Source organism: Eublepharis macularius, chromosome 5 (genome assembly GCF_028583425.1).
Source record: "Eublepharis macularius isolate TG4126 chromosome 5, MPM_Emac_v1.0, whole genome shotgun sequence".
Lineage (NCBI taxonomy): Eukaryota > Metazoa > Chordata > Lepidosauria > Squamata > Eublepharidae > Eublepharis > Eublepharis macularius.
The window spans coordinates 77,308,505-77,326,480 of record NC_072794.1 but is presented as its reverse complement, the minus strand read 5'-3'; the positions used below and the strand labels follow the sequence as shown (position 1 = coordinate 77,326,480).

The window sequence follows — 17,976 nt, the reverse complement described above, 5'->3', positions numbered from 1 at the left end:
CTTTTGGAATAGATGGAATTGGGAAGAAGCATTAACTTGCTCCTCCAGCAGTAATGTTGGATTCAAGGCTCTTAACTGAGTCAGCAAGGATCCCATCGAAACTAAGGACAACATCCTTGAAGATCTCTGCCTTCCCAACTAGCATTGTCTCTGTCTTTTTATGGTTTAGTTTCAATTGGTTCACTCTGAACCAATTAACTACAGCAGCAAAGCACTGATTCAAGACCTCTGCTGCATCACCGGAAGATTTGAATAAGGATATAGAGCTGTGTATCATCAGCATATTGATGACAAGCACCCCTCAGACTACAGATGATTTGCCCTTTCAATAGAGATTGAAAAGCATGGGAAATAGGGTTACGCCCTGTGGAACCCCACAGGATAGATCCCACGCTTATGATAACTAGTATTCAATGACAACCTGTTGAATCCAGTCCATGAGGAATGATTCAAACTGGTTTAATGCACATCCCATTGCCTACTTCTGCCTCCAATCACCTCAACAACATGGCATGGTCCACTGTATCAAAGGTTGCAAAATCCAATAGGAGCAACAAAGAGGCATGACCTTTGTCTACACTCTGATGGAGGTCATCAACTAAAGCCTGCTAGCCTGCAATCATATAGTCATATGATATGAATGATTATAATCAAATACATGTAAATTATTTATATTTGTAAATGACATAGATATCACAGTGATGGATATGTACATGACAATACCACCCAATATAATCACAAAATAAATAATAGAATTACTACTATATAAACCATGAGTGAGGAAAAAAGCATAAACATTAACATTTATACATAGAAAATAACAATGAAAGGCAATCAAAGGATCACGTTTATCAACATTCATACGTGAAAAATAAATATAAAAGATAGCAGACATGGTCTCGCTCATTTCAATACACTTCTTTGGAACAACTTCATGCCTCCCAAATTTGAGAAGAAAAAAGAAGATAATAGTCAATGTGTTGGCACAGTTGCAGCTATGCCCTTTTATAGATCTTACAGCATCAGAGGTGAAAAAATCAAGTATTCAATAATTACAGCAGATTTAATGGAATTGTGATGTCAGTGATGCCTAATAATAACAATAATAAATAAAATTGTTCCCTACTCTATTTTCTTATAGTGCACTGTGAGTGCAGTTCATATTTTAATAACCTTAGCAAGAGAACTTTTCTCTACTAAATAACTCTTGCATGCTATGCTTTGAGAAACACTTTGGAAACATCTCTGTGCTGCACAGCTGCCCAAATAAAAATGGATAAGTAATGAGAGGTTTGAGGAGTATAAACAAGTGTTAATATTTTCAGATTTGTTTAGCCTTGACTAGAGGTCAGAAGAAATGCTGTACTCAAAGCAGTTGTTATTCAGCATATGCCATATTATTATTGGAAAGAATAATTGATGTCACATGTCTATCACTGTAATTTATGATGTTACACAACTTTTACAAATATAAAAAGTTTAACTTATTTGATTATAATAATTCATATCATTAGTGCTATCCTTTCTGTTTAGAAGTTCTTCTTTTGTTTTCTCTTCCTTAGTTGGAGGATTTTTCTCTCTTTGGTTACTTACCCTATAAGCTACCATTACAAGAGTATATTTCCATATGTGTAACTTTGTTTTCAAGCCTTGAAGACGAGGACTTGGTTCAGTGCACCTGATCCATAAACTGTGTATCACAACAGCCAGCACTGTCAACAGTCTGATTTCCAGGTAGTTTGCATGACAACCTGAGGAATTATGATATCTGCACCAATGATACTGTGCTCTTGGCACACTTTTATACATTCACTCTCTCATTCATTCACTCACTCACTTAGAAGTAAGTCTTACTTAATTCAATGGGACTCACTTCTAAGTAAGTGTACATAAAATGGCAGCCTTAGGCTTTTCTAGATGATGCTATTGTTCACAGAGAGTGATTGATTGATTTGTTTACAGTCAATAACCATCAAGAATCACCAATACACAACCACAGCACTCCCAGATAAATGGAAAACACATCAAAGAGAGTGCATCAAGTTACTAAGTTGTTGAGCACAATCTAAACAAAATTGCTTTTCACTACTTCCGTTACATTGCAACACAGTTTCCCAGCTAAAATTAGCTGGCCAGAAAATGCTATCTTTTATTCTAAAGGAGACTTTAGCCCTTTACATGAAGCAAACAAATATTGGTCAAACCCAGCAAGGCTGCTTCTTCCCTTTAAGTGCTTCAAGGAATCATTAGGATCCAACCACTATGCATCCTATCCATTTCTGTTTATCCACAATTGGCTCATGTTCTCCCCTGTACACAGTGTATAGAGCAAAATCTGCTGGCCAGAGGCTTTGGCTTTGAACTCTAGGGTATAGTCATTCTGACTATACAGTATATCTTAGCCTTAATGCATTGACTTTATTTCTACTGAATGTATTTCCAAATGAATATGTTTAGTACTACAAATGTATTGTGATCTAAAATGTAATAACCATGTTCACACTTTGTTGCACTTTAGTTTGAAATGAGTGTTCAGCATTCCTCTGTGCTAACTGTGCAACATGCTCCCCCTGATCTTACACTGCTTAGGCGTGCAGTTAGGACAGGTGTGGCTTAGTTTGGGGGATTGCCAAAGTTTTTATTAGCAGGAACCAGGTGTGCTGAATTAGTACATTTGAGCCCCAACAAAAACTTTGTGTAAACGTGCTTTTTGGGGAAGTACATTCAGTTTAAAATGAGATTTTCCTGTAATGTATATTCACAACTAAGTTGCCCTACAGTGACTCAGAGGTACAACTGAAAGGGAAGCAGTTTTAAAGGTCATATAATGAAGGTATGTGAATTGAGCTTGAGATTTTTAATAGTATCTGTTTTATGCTGAAATAATAGACATTAGTGTTGAAAAGCTCAATCAGCTCATCCAGATCTTACCCAATTTAGATCCTGAAAAATCGTTCCCTACTCTGTTTTCTTATAGTGCACTGTGAGTGCAGTTCATATTTTAATAACCTTAGCAAGAGTGCTTTTCTCTACTAAATAACTCTTGCATGCTATGTTTTGAGAAATACTTTGGAAACATCTCTGCGCTGCACAGCTGCCCAAATAAGAAATGGATAAGTAATGAGAGGTTTGAGGAATATAAACAAGTGTTCATATTTGATAAAACTAGTTACTGGAAAATTAACATTTATTCTCTTTCCCCTCATTGGCTAGAACTCACTTTCCTTTGTGTGTGCTAACAGTGGTGCTTAATTATTATAGTGACACTGGTTTGCAGTAACTAGACTGTGTCCCTGTGGGGTCCTTCTTATGCCAGTGTAATATGAAACTGTCAGGCAAGGCGGTCTGTGTATTATAAATAGGGTACTTCATCCATGATAAGCGATTATTATCTTTCTTTCCCAAGTGTAAAAGGCCTATATAACTCAAGAAGGTGTATGTGATTTAGGCCTCCTGAGTAAAGCTCCAATGAGTCCTGAAGGGGACCGTACCTCTGTTGTTGTCTTGTTATTGAACTTGAAATATTCAATTTATTATACTGGAATATATTTTTAGAAGTCAGCACTGGATAAAATAATGTTGCAGGCTGTTAGTCCAACAGTACAACACGATTTAATGCTCCTCTGTGATGGCCTTCTAAAAACCCTCATATCCTTTGGTAAAGAAGAAAATGATGACTATTGATATTTACTAACCATATGTGAGGAAAAGGCTGTTTGAAGTCATTTCAGTTATTTAAAAAGAAAATGTGGCCTTTTCATTCTGTTGTGTGCACTTTTTCTTTTCTTTTTTTGCATTATTAGGCTCTACATCCAGGAAGCTGCTACTCATGAGCTACAAACCCATTAAGTCCAAGGAACTAGATTTAAATGTACTTGGTCCTGCTGAGATAGTTATAGGAAACAGTCCTAAGCCAGTCTGTTCAGAATTATGTCCTGGTTCATTCAATGTAACATTCTCCAGGGAAAGTGTCCTTAGGACTGCACCTGTAGTCACATAATCAGACTGTCACCCTATGTCAGTACACATTTATCTGGAAGAAAGGTTATTATCAGGGGAAGTTGCTTTTATGTATAGGACTGTGGTCTAATATTCTGTGAGCTGTATGTGGAAAGGTACAAGTTGTTAAATGACAGCTGGAATCCTAAGTACATTTCCTAGAAAGCGAACCCCTTTGAATGTAGTGGGACAATTCTGATAAACATGCATAGAATCAAGCTGGAAGTCAGCATGAGGAGTAAAGTCTGGCATAAACACCTGAACTTTACAGTTCTTGCAAGAACCCCCTGGTTTCAAATGCTGCATTGGCAGAACAGGGAGAAAACCCCTCTTCCCCTTTGTATGGCATTACAAGATCCTTGTAGCCCACAGGAAGATAAGCATAGCCTTAACCAACTTCAGATATTCAACTTCTTATGCTTTGAATTGCTTCTGAACATTTCAGATTTGACCTAGAAGCTCTTTGGATTCCCCTTAGGCTCTGTAAAAATGAACATGCAAAAAGGGTTTGTGGGACACATTGTCTTTTTAAGACTCTTGCCTTGATGCCTGGAAGTACAAGCACAACTCACAGTTGTTGTCATTTAGTGCAGTTTCCTAGAAGTCCCTATAAAAGAAAGTAGGCAGAGGTTGCTCGCACATGAGTCACTAGCTCATGTTTGATTATGTCTAATTGTAAAAATAAAAAGTGTTGCACATTAAAGACTAAGAGATTTATTGAAGCATGAGATTTTATAGGCAGCTTTATCAGATGTATCAATGGCTCTAGCCCACAAAAATATATATTTCAAGAAAGCTGTTCGTCTTTAGGTGTCACAAGATTCCTTTCCCCCCGCACTGCAACAGACTAAGACGCCACTGGAATTTGTGTTTAATTCTGTATTCTTGCACCTGAGTACATGCTAGAATGTGTCTTGGAATCCACTGGATTGCCCAGGATTCTGTGTTTCTGGAGTTCATGAGCATGCAAATTGATGTGGAAAGTGTTCACTGAAGACTGGGAAATAACTGCATAAAACCATTTTTATGAATCAAATGTATGTCTTAATACAAACATTTTTTGTGTGTGGTATCAAAAATTCCAGTAAATTTCATCAGAGCTCGAATTTCTGCTTAATCAAATGCATTTCAAAAGATGAAAAGCCTGTTCACATGACAGTCCAGCATGTGCTGGTTGCTTGCCTATAGTCATCATGTGCAAGGGCTAGTCGTGCAAAATTTGTCTTTCAGCATGCATTCGTAGATAATGAAAAAATGGCCTTTTCAGTGGTATGCTACATGCTAAAGCTGGTAGCTGGCAGCAGATTGCCAAACTGGTTGCACTTGAAGGAAACTGATAAGTGCAAGATCTGCAGGTCTTTTTCATGCAACAATCAAGCACCCAGTAGTCAGTTCAAATTTTTATTTAGTACATTTACCTAAAAAGTAAGTTAAACTGAGAGAGAATGACTGCCCAAGCTTCACGGCAGAGTGGGAATTCAAACTTGGGTTGCTCACACGCGGACCCAGTACTCTGACCACTACATCGCATTGGCAGCTTGTGCAATGTGTAGTCATCATTGCTAGGTGTATGCAGTTTGGTTTGGAATTGAGTTAAAATATTGAATTTTGGCTGGTTCAATAAAATCTGTGTATTCTGAATCAAAAATCAGGTATCCTGAATTTTTGCCAAATGTTAAAAAAAAATTGGTTAAATTCGACCATTGTTTTCTATGGGAAAATCACTCTGGGAGCTATCTGGTGGGCCGGAGTGGTCGTTTTTCAACCAAACTTCACAAAACTTGATGGGAACCTACTCCTGATTATCCTCTAAAGATACTCCAAGTTTCACCTCCAAGTTTCATGAAGATTGAAATCTGGAGGCTAATTTTATGGGCCCCCAAAGAAGGTGCCTCTACCCATTCTCCATTATTCCCTATAGGGAATATATATGGGAGCTATCTAGGGGCTGGGGGTGGTATTTTTCATGAAAACTGAACCAATTTTTCAGGGACCCTACTCTTGGCTGTTTTCTAAAGACCCCCCAAATTTCAGGAAGATTGTTACCCAGGGGCCAATTCTATTAGTCTCTGAACAAGGTGCCCCCAGCTACTCCATTGTTTCCTATGGGAGAAGAGTCAATGCTGACATTGCAGAAACACACTGGGGCAAGACTGACACAGCCAAGACACCCCCCAAAGGCAAGCTGCCCTCATCCCAGAGAAAGCCATATCCAGAGCCGGCTCTGTGGCTCAGCCTGGACTGCCTGCAACAACCTCACTCCCCGATCTCCAGCACCCACCTGCAACTGCACCTCAAAAGCCCCAGGGATGGCTAGAGGTCAGAGACGGCGGCAAGGGCAATGCAGCTTGGCAGCAACATCACAGTGTCCTGACAGGCCGCGTTTCCTGGGAAGCAGGCCAGCTGAGCCGCAGCACTTGGGGAGCCGCAAGGGCAACCTGCGGCACCCGAGAAACCAATAGCAGGAGCTGGGAGAGCTGTACTGCACCAGAAGCCAGTGGAGCAAGTCATGGCACCCTGGGAGGTGGCTAGACATGCCATGCCTCCTGGGCCAGTATAGTGCAGGTTTCGAGTGCCCAGGGCGCCCCCTTAAAATTATGTCCCCGGGGCAACTGCCCCTCTTGCCCCACCATGCTACGCCACTGCCTCTGCTCGAGACCGAGGCAATCCAGCAGCAGCCCAGGGACCCACAGCCATGAAGAGTTCCACCTCAAAGTCCAATGGAGGTGAAGAAGTTGCCAGCCCTGCCAGCTGGAGTCAGACCCAGGCCAAGGAGGGTAGCGGGAGAGGTGGGGCAGGAAGATGGGCCTAAGAAGTGGAACCCGGAAAGCCCTGGAGGAAGCTATGGGCCAAAGCATGCTGGCAACCCATAGCCCAGGTGTTGGGTCTGACCCTGGGGGCAGGGTCATGAGATGGGAGGCGAGTAGTCACTTAGGTGGGAGGGATATAAGGTGGGTGGATGCCCTGGCAGGGAGGAGAGTGGAGGTATTGCCCCTGCTGTGAAGGGAAATCCTCCCAGGTGACAGAGAAGCATTAGGGGTTCATGCCCTGGCACTTCTTCCACTGTGTATGAAGTGTTATAGGGGCACCCACCAGGGCAGAAAAGGGACATCCAGCAGACTGACCAGGTATTCTGGGGGAGCAGGGCCACACCCAGGGGTCCAACAGGTCGACAGTGCCACATCAGAGAGACCAGCCTCAGCCGGGGTGAGCCAGTACCCCCACGACCCTATGGTACCAAACTGAAGCACAGGAATGGAATCCCCCCAGAAACAAAGTGAAGGAAAGGGACCAGCACCACATCAGAGAATCACATCAGAGAAGGGGACCAGCATCTCATCAGAGAATCACATCCATCCCACCCAAACCAAACAGAACAGTGTCATTCACAGCAGTCAAACACTGGGTTCAGCCAGTGAGGAGATACCACAGAACAGAACAAAGAAGTACCCAGCCTCAAGCACAAGGTATTCCCTTGCTTCAGCTTGCTTCTTTTGGGCTAAGTTGCAACAGCATCCCTTGCTTCAGTTTGGTTTGGGTGGAATTGATGTGATTCTCTAATGTGGTGCTGGTTCCCTTCCTTCAGTTTGGTTCTGGAGGGATTAATTCCTGTGCTGTAGCTTGGGTCTATTGGGCTTTCTCTGGGATGAGCTCAGCTTGAATTTGGAAGTGTGCCTTGGCTATGGCAGTCTTGCCCCCATGTGATTCTGCAGTGGGAGTCAGCTTTGACTTTTGTCCTATAGGAAACAATGGAGTGGCTGAGGGCTCATAGAATTGGTCTCTGGGGTCCAATCTTCCTGAAACTTAGGGAATCATTAGAGGGACAGTAAGGAGTAAGTCCCCTGAAAATTTGGTGGCATTTTCAGGAAAAATGCCACCCTAGTACCCTGAATAGTTCCCAGACATTTTCCCCCATAGGGAATAATAGAGAAGGGGGGCATTTTCCTTGGGGGCCCATAAAATTGGCCCCCAGTGTCCAATCTTCATGAAACTTGGGGGATTATTAGAGGACAGAAGTAGGTGCCCTTCAAGTTCGGTGAAGTGGTTTTCCCATAGAAAACAGTGGCCAAATTATTTGGAAATATCCAAACTAAATGAGAGAATCACTCCTGAATGCTGTAGTAAAGTGATTCATGCCAGTCAAAAAAGCAGTAAAACCATGGCACCCACAAACAGAGTAGAGCTTTCTACCTACTCCAGGTATCCTGAAAAATATGACTTTATAAATTAGGAACAGAATATTTTAAAGGCTTGATAAGAACAGAGCATGCTTTAGTAGACATGGCACGTTAATAGTCATTTACAAGGTGGAAAATGGGAGGTAACACATTTGGCCAGCTTGAGCCCCTGAAAGCTTAGAATCCAGCAGGGAGTGGATTGGGGCAGGAGGAATTTTGAAATTGTTTTCTTTCCCCCATCCATGATATCTCGGGTACCCCAAATTCTTTCTGCTAAGGGTTCAGATAAGTGTGCCAAGTATCATACATTGCCATCCATCTATAAAATGTATATTGCAGGCTCTTGCAGCTTTAATTTGCCTCAGGAACCTGTGGAGAAGAAAGAAGTGGTTAACCCTTCAACCTGTGGTCAGTTTCAATTATTGCAACCAGCTCTTTAGTCTGCTCTTAGCATTTTTAAGAAGATATGTCCTTTCAAACACATCTTTTTTCCACTTTAAATTTTGAATGAAGGGGGGGGGGCGATATGTAATTGTTACATACGTAGCTTAGTAGACATTACAAAATTTTCAGTCATGGATGTTGAAAAATATACCTGCAAACTCTTTTTAGCAAAAGTATAGCAAAATCTTAGCGAACATTTAGTCTCATCTGAGGGGATATACAGATGGGAATGAGATATTGAACTATGCAAATAAAAAAAACCAGGTTCTAAATATATTTGCATTATTCACAGAATGGCCAGTGGTCAGGAAAACAATGCATCCTTCTGTAGTGAACAAACAGCTGCTTCAGAAAGTTCTCGAGCAAAAAGTTCTCATAATTATGAAGAGGAAACATTTTATAGGAACTGCAGAGCATCCTACTTAGCTATCTTTAAAAGCAGTTTAGAAAACATTAAATCGAAAGAACAACTGTGTTTAGGTAAGTGATTGTGTCTAAAATTTATCTTGCTTTTGTCACCATTCCATGATGATTTAGATTGGCCTATTAAAAACAAGTATAACAACTTTACACAGTCAATAACATCAACAAAAAGTCTTAACATCCTCTAAAAGCATGGCTTGCCACCAGAATTTTCATTTACATCAAAGGCCCATCTAAATAAGATTGCCTTACTGTATGTTATTTGTGAAAACTGAGCCAAAGTATGGGCCCTTCTTGGAAGGCTATTCCAAAGAACTGGGGCTGCTACCAAAAAGGACTGAATCTGGGTGGTAATTAAACAGATTTTGTTGAAGGCTCTGACAGACTCCAAGAAGACTAGAGATAATCAGCTTTGGAATAAGTTTGAAAAAATATGCTAGAATTGTAGTGGTAGATTAATATATTTGAGGATTAGTTATTTATGTATAACATATCTATCTATCTATCTATCTATAGATATAGATCTATAGATATATATAGATATATATAGATATATATAGATATATAGATATAGATCTATCTATATCTATCTATCATAGAGAGAGAGAGAGAGAGTCAGAGACCTGTTTGAGGTGGCTCACAAAATAAAACGAGGATCCAACTGCATGTTACGTGGGAGAACATTAACTGTACCCCCCAAATCTTTTTCTTTTTAAAGGCTTCCAAACAGCTACAAGGAATTGCAGTTGTGGAACCGGGAAAGGTTATTTAACTCTTTTTATCAGTGCCTTTTCCTCAGGTGAATTGAACCCCCTGAACCCCCTGTGATAAAGAAAAAATCCGTATCTGTTTTCCCACACTGTATCTAATAGCAGTTTCATGGAGGAAAGTTCAGTCAGGAAGACAATGTAGGGAATGGGATTAATAACCTCTAGCCCTATATTATGCTCTTGCTCTTGGCCTTCTTGTGCCTGTGGGAGATTTGGGAGTGCTAGAGGCTGAAGGGTCCACTTGAGGTTCCTCGTTTCCTTGGACAGGAGCCTGCTGTTGGAGAGGAGGGAGGTAACAGGCATCTACCCAAGAGTTTCCGGGATGCACAAAGCTTTGGGAGTAGTGGGGACCATCAGGGAGCCTCTCCCCTCAAGGAGTCTTCCTCTTCTCCTGAGTGCCTGGGCAGACCTTGACACTTATCCACAATGTTGTATAAATTGCAGTGGCCTGTGGGCAAGGGACTCTCTGTGTACTATGGGGTAGCACTGCATTTCAGATTCTCTTCAAGTTTCCTTCTTAAATCTGTTTTTTAAAATCACCAGCCAATCTCACTGAGAGCTAAGCTACAAGAGACGATTTACACGAAGAGGAGCATGTGAAGGAAGTCGCAATGTTAGCCGGGAAGCTGAGTTTTAAAAGAGATCGGAAGGCTTTGTTAATTTCCCCTCTTTACAGAGCCAGGGGGAGCTCTGCTCAGAGGGTTTGTTTATTTCCTCTTTGCCTCTTAGAAGGGGAGGTGAAACTGACAGAGCCTTCCAGAGGCAAAGAGGAAATTAACAAACCCTCTGAGTAGAGATCTCCCTGGCTCTGTAGAGAGGGGAAATTAACAAAGCCTTCCGATCTCTTTTAAAACTCAGCTTCCCGGCTAACATTGCGACCCCCTTCACGTGCTCCTCCTCATGTAATTCATCTCTTGTAGCTTGGTTCTGACTGAGAATGAAATGCGCAGTATATGTTGAGACAGCTTTCTAAATATAGCAACAGATGTGCAAGCTCATTTGAATTGCCTTAACTTGATGATGTTGTTCTTTACATTAGTTGCTGAGATTAAACATAACATTGCAAATTATTCTATAGCTATACGGCAGTTGTTCTCCCGACACATACTTGGTGGGAGAAGTACCTGGAAGGGGGAATACAATTTTCCAGGGAAGGTCAGCTCCAGAGGCAGGTGGTTTTTTTTTGACTTCTGACAAAGCATCTTCACAGATCCACTCTGGGAGGTGAACCTCTTCTACCACACCATCTCACCTTGGTCAGAGCACACAAAAAAATTGGTAAATCCAAACTGGAAATACTGAAACAAAGAAAAATTTCGTATTCTCAAAATACTGAATTGATTCTCTAGTTTGGTTCGGTATAAAGCAGAAATTTGGTAAAATTCAGTTATTGTTTCCTATGGAAAATTCAATCCGAGGGCATTCAGTGGGTTGGAGAGGGGTCATTTTTTAACCAAACTTCACCACATTTGCAGAGAATCTACTCCTGACTGTTCTCTAAAGACCACCCAAGTGTCATGAAGATTGTACCAGGGGCCAATTTTATGCCCCCTCCAAAAGGTGCCACCAGCCACCCTCCATTATTCTAGGGGCGATCCATAGGGCTGGAGGTGGCAGTTCTCAAGCTAATTCCACCAAATTTGATGGCAACCTACTCCTGACTGTCCTCTAAAGACCTCCCTGGTTTCAGGAAGATTGGACCTTGGAGGCCAGTTCTGTGAGCCCCCAAAGAAGTTGCCCCCAGCCACGCCATTGTTTCCTCTGGGAGAAAAATCAAAGCTGACTCCCACTGCAGAATCACACTCAGGCAAGGCTTCCATGGCCAAGGCACACTCCCAAATGCGGGCTGAACTCATTCCAGAGAAAGGCCAACAGAACTAAACTGAAGCATGGGAATGAAATCCCTCCAGAACCAAAGTGTAACAAGGGGACCAGCATCACACCACAGTACCCCATCCCTTCCACCCAAACTAAACTGAAGCAAGGGACATGTGTACATTTCATGGTGAGTTTAGGAAAGAACTGAGAATTCAAGTTCCCAGCATTCTTAGAGATGTCTGTGGGTTTTTTTTTCTAAAAAAAATCTTTTTTTAATCCAGGCCCATGTCAAAGCTTAAAGTTCAGTTCTAGTAAAGAATCAAATCACTAGAGAGTCATTACTTACAGGATGTTTGATTAATAACACAAACTCTGCTTTGTAATTTATAACCTGGTCCTTCACACCTTTGTTCACATGAGCTTATATGTAACACAATGTCCTAGGCTAACATGTCTCAACAGGCACTTAACAGAATTCTCATCTTTTAAAAGGTACATTTAATGGGTAAGGTAAAGGAACCTCTTTTTAAAGTAGTCTGAGGAGACTAGTTAGCATTCCCAGCAAGTACTGATTTCCCAGTAAGTATAAATAATACATCAAACAGGAGAATTTTGTAATATTTCTAGACAGGTTATTTCTCTTGAAGAAAATGAATACCCTGTTCAAGAAGGATGTCATGATGCCCAGGAAGCTAAACTAACCTCATAGCAAAAAGTGCCTTACAGGCAATTTCTACAATCCAGTCACCCATGCAACTAGATTCACATGACCATCAGGTTTTTTAGCTTTAATTATTTGAACAGAAGCCTTCTGGCAAACCATTTTCAAAACTTGGAAGAACTTTAAAAAGTAGTTTGTGCTTGAGCATCGAGGCTTCTGTTCAAGGAAAACAAGTCCAAAGGCCCCTTAGGCAACCACAGTTCTGTGCGCACACTGAAAGGAACTTTCTGGATTGTGACCAGTATTTCCATAGTTGAGTTTGAAATATAAAGAGCTGTAATCTTGAGCCATAACATTTTTTTATATCCTTTAGCCAACATTGTTGGACTTTGTCCTTAAAGAACTTCTGCTAGGTCAAAAGTCTCCATAAATTTTCTGACATCTTAGTATCAGGTTTTCTTATTGAAATATCTGCATACTAAAGATTTATTCTGGTTTAAGATTATGAACTTGGACTGAGACGTTTGGGGCAGATTTGACTACAAATTCAGGCAGAATACAAGAATTGGATTTGAAAAGCAGAATTCAGGATCTTGGACTCAAACTAGACAAGACAATGAAAGATCTGCAGACAAGTCTCCAGTACCATTTTTACTTCAAAATAGTAACTGAGGGCAGCAATGATTCAGATTGGGGCCAAGGCTTTGACCAGAGGTTTTGCAGGACATTGCCAGGGGTTCTTTGAGATGGCATTGAATAAATAAATTAAAAAATTGAAGAACCACCAAAAATCCAAATGTACAAGCCCATCTATCACAAGTAAAGTAAACATATTTACTTTAGATGTGAATTTTATTTTGATGTTTGAGTAAAATTTATTTTGATTTGATATTTTGATATTTAAACAAAGATTACATAATACAAAAAAAGAAGAAAGGAAAATTCTTCATTTTTTCTTACAATGTAAGCCGTGTGTGTGTGAGAGAGTGTAAGCTGTGTGTGGGAGAGAGAGTGAGAGCGAGAGAGCAGCTCTTCATAGACAAACTTTCTTGACGATAATTTAGCAGTAACTGAATTGTGTTTCCCTCCATCACCTTTTATGATTTGTAAATGTTTTTGTATGTAAGGGCTCCTCGGGATTTGGAAAATTAATTTGGGGTTCCTCCATGTAAAAAAGCTAGGGAAACACTGACTTAGAAACTGGGTAGGTTAACTTTCCGACTGTGCAATTGAAGCTGTTGGCCCTAGTGGGAATATGTACAGATTAGACAACAGGGAAAATGGAATGGGTGAAAGAGTTTAAAAAATGCTTCCCATACTTTGGCCTTAGTCCTAGTCAGTGTATGTGGAGTTACTATTTGGTAATTTTAAAATATGCTGGAAATAAGTTCACAGATCATGTGGTATTTCCAGTGTCTCATCTAGACCCTCACTTCCTTGAAAAAGGAAAGACTCGGGAGCTTAATAGAACATAGACTCTTGCATAAAAACCAGCTAGCTTAGGACTCATGCAATGGTGTTAAATGTTCCTAGCATTGGACTGATTGGCTGTTAGCTAGCTCTTTTCAGTCTGAAATAGGAATTTACGTTACGTATATACTTAAACACTGTTTTGAGAAAGCCATATAGATATGTGAGTCCTGTCAGTGTCAATAACTGCTAATATTTTATTTTATTGTGCAGTGCTTCAGCAAGCAGGAAGAAATCCATCTTGGAAGACAGTTAATAAATACTGGACACTCCATACCACCTCATTGAATTTTGATGATTTTTGTTTCATCTTGAAAAAGGAACCACCTGTTCAGAAAACTGAGCTATTCAAAGCCTTTGCAAAAATGGATGCAAGTAATGATGGTTATATCTTGCATAGTGAACTTCGTAACATTCTTACAACAGTAAGTTTACTGGTGGATAATTAGAAATCTGAACTGGTATAATTTGCTGACACCTGTGAAACTTGAAGAATGCGGTATTTCAGTTTCGTAGGACATTGTTGTAGTAAGCATGCTAAGTTAAGGTTGTTTAATAAGCCGATATCTATGTTCTAATATCAAAAGTAAACATTTCATATACACTGCAAATTAAATACGCAAGGGGTAGATCTATGAGGATTTGCAGGAGGTGAAATCTCTTCCTTCCCGCACGGGATTGTTTCCTCCCCCACCAGACCTTTCCCCATGCTGTTTCTGCTTTCCTTCACCCTTACAGCCTCAACAGCTTCTCCCATTTCCCTGCTTTCTTCCCTAGTTCTAAGCCCTGTTTCTCCCACTTTTGCTCCATTTTTTCTGTTACCTTCCATGTTTTCTAGCTTCAGTTCTTCCCCATCATTCTTGCTTTTCGTGCCTGTCCATTCTTTCTTTTTTAGTTCACCCCCAGTTTCAAAATGACACTGCAGCAGCTGTTTTGAATTACTTTGGCAACACAGAATGGCTGCCCAGACCTTATGAGGAAATCTTGCAAGATTTCAGAATTTTAATTTTTTAAAGCTCCTTTAAGATTTTTTCCAAAGTTGGGGTTCTCCTGTCTGACCCTGAGCGTGCGTGCCCACACACACATACCTGGAACGTATTGTTTTTGATCAGTAGTCTGGTGAAAGAATTAGAATGATTACTTGTAGCCGTTTTTATGCATAATTAAAGAATATGGTGCACTTCCTTTCTCAGCAACTAAAATTGGCATTATTTTGCAGAAAGGTGAAAAAATGACTCTTGAGGAAATTAATGCAATCACGGAGTTGGCTGAAGTGAACAATGATGGCAAGTTTGACTATTATAAGGTATAGTAGACAGTGTTTTGCTTGATATTGGCCTAGTTGGTTACAGTACATGCTTTTTATCTACTTAGATGGATTAGTAGAGTCACAATACTGATGTTTTTTCAGTAGATGGTTACTGTTCCATACAAGTAGATAGAAGAGTCCCAACAATCATGTTTTTCAAGAGCTACGGGTGCCAAGTGGTGAGATGGAATAAGAATAATTTGGTTCTGAAAAGCCTAATAAAATAGATCAACTTCCGTATTGCCAGAGTTCATTGGTATTCACTGAGTAATCCAAGGGCAGTTTAGAAAGGTGTATGTAGCTGAGCAGGGATGACATGCATTCAGAGACAAGACAGTGGCATGGTTAAGCCATAAAAATGGAACATTGTGTTTTATACTCACCATCCATCCATTGGGTTCTGAAACCATGATTTGAGTTCTGAACACACAGGAAACCATAATTTGTCTTTCTTGCCTCCTCACCCACCAGAATCCTAAACTGGGAAGTTTTGCTCTTCCATTTTTCTATTTAACTATACCCTTCCATGTAATTGTATACTATAATAAATGCTTTGGATGTTTTTGTTAAACATGATAAATGTAATATTCTTAAAGTAGCAGAACAATGATTAGATCTCCAAACTGTGGTTTGCAAACTAATTTCAAATTAGAGATACTGATCCATGAGCCAAATTGTGATGCTTGAGACAAAAAGACAAACCAGGATTCACTCAAACTGTGGTTTGCAGACCATGGTTTATCATGCCATTGTGTCAGACACTAAAATACAGAAGCCTTGAACAGCAGTCAGGTTCTGACAAAGACAAAGTAAAGATTGCAATCTTGAGGTAAGCTCATTTATGTGTTAATGTGTGGAGCATTTATAAATATCTTAGTACATGCTCAGTAATACTACAGTATATATATTCATGACATACAGAGAATGTAATATTTAAGGAAAACATTAATGTAGACTCTAATTAGGCTAGACCATATTTATCCATGCTGTTATAAAATACTTCAAAGTATGGCTTGTAGGCTGTTAAGTTACAGGGAAAGGAAAGGAAGTACAAGAATCTCCTTTGATAATAAACAGATGTAAGAATGGTAGAGGGTGCAGTATCAATACTTAGAGCTGTCCCTTACAATTTTTTTAGTATGCTGTCAGTGCAATATTATGCAAATACATGAAGTCTTAGCAGAGTGTAACTGCTTAGAGCTGCACAATCAATTAGCTGTCAAGATACTAGGTGGGATCTATCCAGCATTTCCATTCAATCTCTGCCAATTCCCCGCCTCCTTCAGCCCTGCCCCATGTCGTTTTTGTAGGTTCCACAATTCCCATCCCAACATAGCCTTTTTGGTGATCAAAGGGAATCCGTCCCCCACTCCCTTTTTCACCAGAGGAAAAGTTGGGGGATCCAACCCATTATCTCTCTGGGTGTACCTGCCTGAGGCATAACATTGAACTACAACAGATGATCCATTTAACTTTATCCCAGTTTTCACCTAGCCTTTTCAATAATTATATTGATAATTAAAGATATCAACCTAGATTAATAGAAAATAATAACACTGAATTGAAATCAGACATAAAAAAACAAGTATGCCAACAAATGTGTTCATTAGACAATATAAATCATATTTATAAATCATATTGTTTCATCTTTTAAATTTTCTCTCAGTTACGTGAATCATGGCTCCATTTTATTGTGTCATTTGAGAGTAGTCAGTGTGATTTATGAAAATAAAATAAGAATTGCTTTTCCAGGGGAAATATTCTTTACCTATTGATCTTTGCCTTTTTATTTTTCTTCAAAATATTTGAGAAACCTATAGGGTTTTTTATTGTTTACAGTTTTGTAAATTGTATATGACAACCAATGAACAGTGTTTGAAGAATGCAGTAGAGAAACTGGAGGTTGACAGTAAACTGAAGCGCCAACAGTTTGGAAATCAAATAGAGACCTTTTCAGAAATGGCAAAATCACCAGATTCAAAACCAAAAACAGCAAGAAAAACAGAAGCCAGACCAATGCGAAAAGGAGGTATTTATTTTTCTTGCTGGGGAGCTTTATTCCTTGAGGTTTCTTGGATACACTGGCTTTTTCTTTCCTGAAATGTGTGCACATCTGTTTCATTAAGGATTTTTACTTCATCAGTGCTAGAAATGTCTCTCTGTTATTTCCAGGGCTCTGTCTCCAAAGAAGTTTGGATCTATCTCCCATCTTAGCTCTATTTATATTAATAAATGGATTTATGTTTGACCATATCCAGAAGTAAAAGAGATGAATGAACATACAATAGAGCATATCATCTGTCTGTCTACCCTGAACCTAAGATGTGTTTAGTCATGATGCAGCATTTTTAAATCCCATCAGACTCAGGGTGAGAGATTTAAATGGGTGCTTGACACTCAGTGAAATCAAAAGAATTCAAAACTCTTCAATTTTGGCTAGATGGTGACTGCCAGTCTGATTTTAATTGGTCTGTTTGCATGGTAATCAGGGCCGGTTCCAGAGGTTCTGACGCCCGAGGCGGCGTGCGTGCGCGCGCCACTGACTGCGTGATGACATCATCACTGATGTCATCACGCACCGCAGGGGGGCTGGGAAGCTCGTGGAGCCCCAAGCAGAGAAGCTTCAAGCTGCTGCTGGGGCAGCGCGCGGAGGCTGCTCCGTGCGCCGCTCCAGCAACAGCTCATGGCTTCTGCGCCCAGCTGGGGCAGAGGAGCACGCAGCGGAGCTGGCGTGGCTGGCTGCAGCAGCAGCTGCAGCCAGCCAGCCCCGTGCCGCCGCCGCCACATGCCCCAGCCAAGCGCAGAAGCTGCGAGCCACTGCTGAGGCGGCGCGCGGAGGCTGCTCCATGCGCCACCCCAGCAACAGCTCACGGTTTCTGTGACCGGCTGGGGTGGAGGAGCACG

General features: G+C 40.6%; 1 protein-coding gene and 1 long non-coding RNA gene across 2 annotated transcripts in view; one reads left to right on the top strand and one right to left on the bottom strand.

The window, feature by feature from the left end:
* Nucleotides 1-17,976, top strand: part of EFCAB7 (EF-hand calcium binding domain 7) — a 46,089-nt gene that overhangs the window by 3,193 nt on the left and 24,920 nt on the right. The window contains exons 2-5 of the mRNA XM_054981882.1: nt 8,914-9,101; nt 13,977-14,188; nt 14,983-15,069; nt 16,912-17,101. Of these exons, the coding sequence (XP_054837857.1) occupies nt 8,915-9,101; nt 13,977-14,188; nt 14,983-15,069; nt 16,912-17,101 (676 nt within the window). The 5' untranslated portion in view covers nt 8,914. The remainder of the gene's footprint in view (nt 1-8,913; nt 9,102-13,976; nt 14,189-14,982; nt 15,070-16,911; nt 17,102-17,976) is intronic.
* LOC129331363 (uncharacterized) overlaps nt 8,307-17,976 on the bottom strand; it is a 45,730-nt gene continuing 36,060 nt past the window's right edge. The window contains exons 2-3 of the long non-coding RNA XR_008597118.1: nt 10,939-11,066; nt 8,307-8,546 (exon numbers count right to left, since the gene is read on the bottom strand). This is a non-coding gene — a long non-coding RNA (uncharacterized LOC129331363). The remainder of the gene's footprint in view (nt 8,547-10,938; nt 11,067-17,976) is intronic.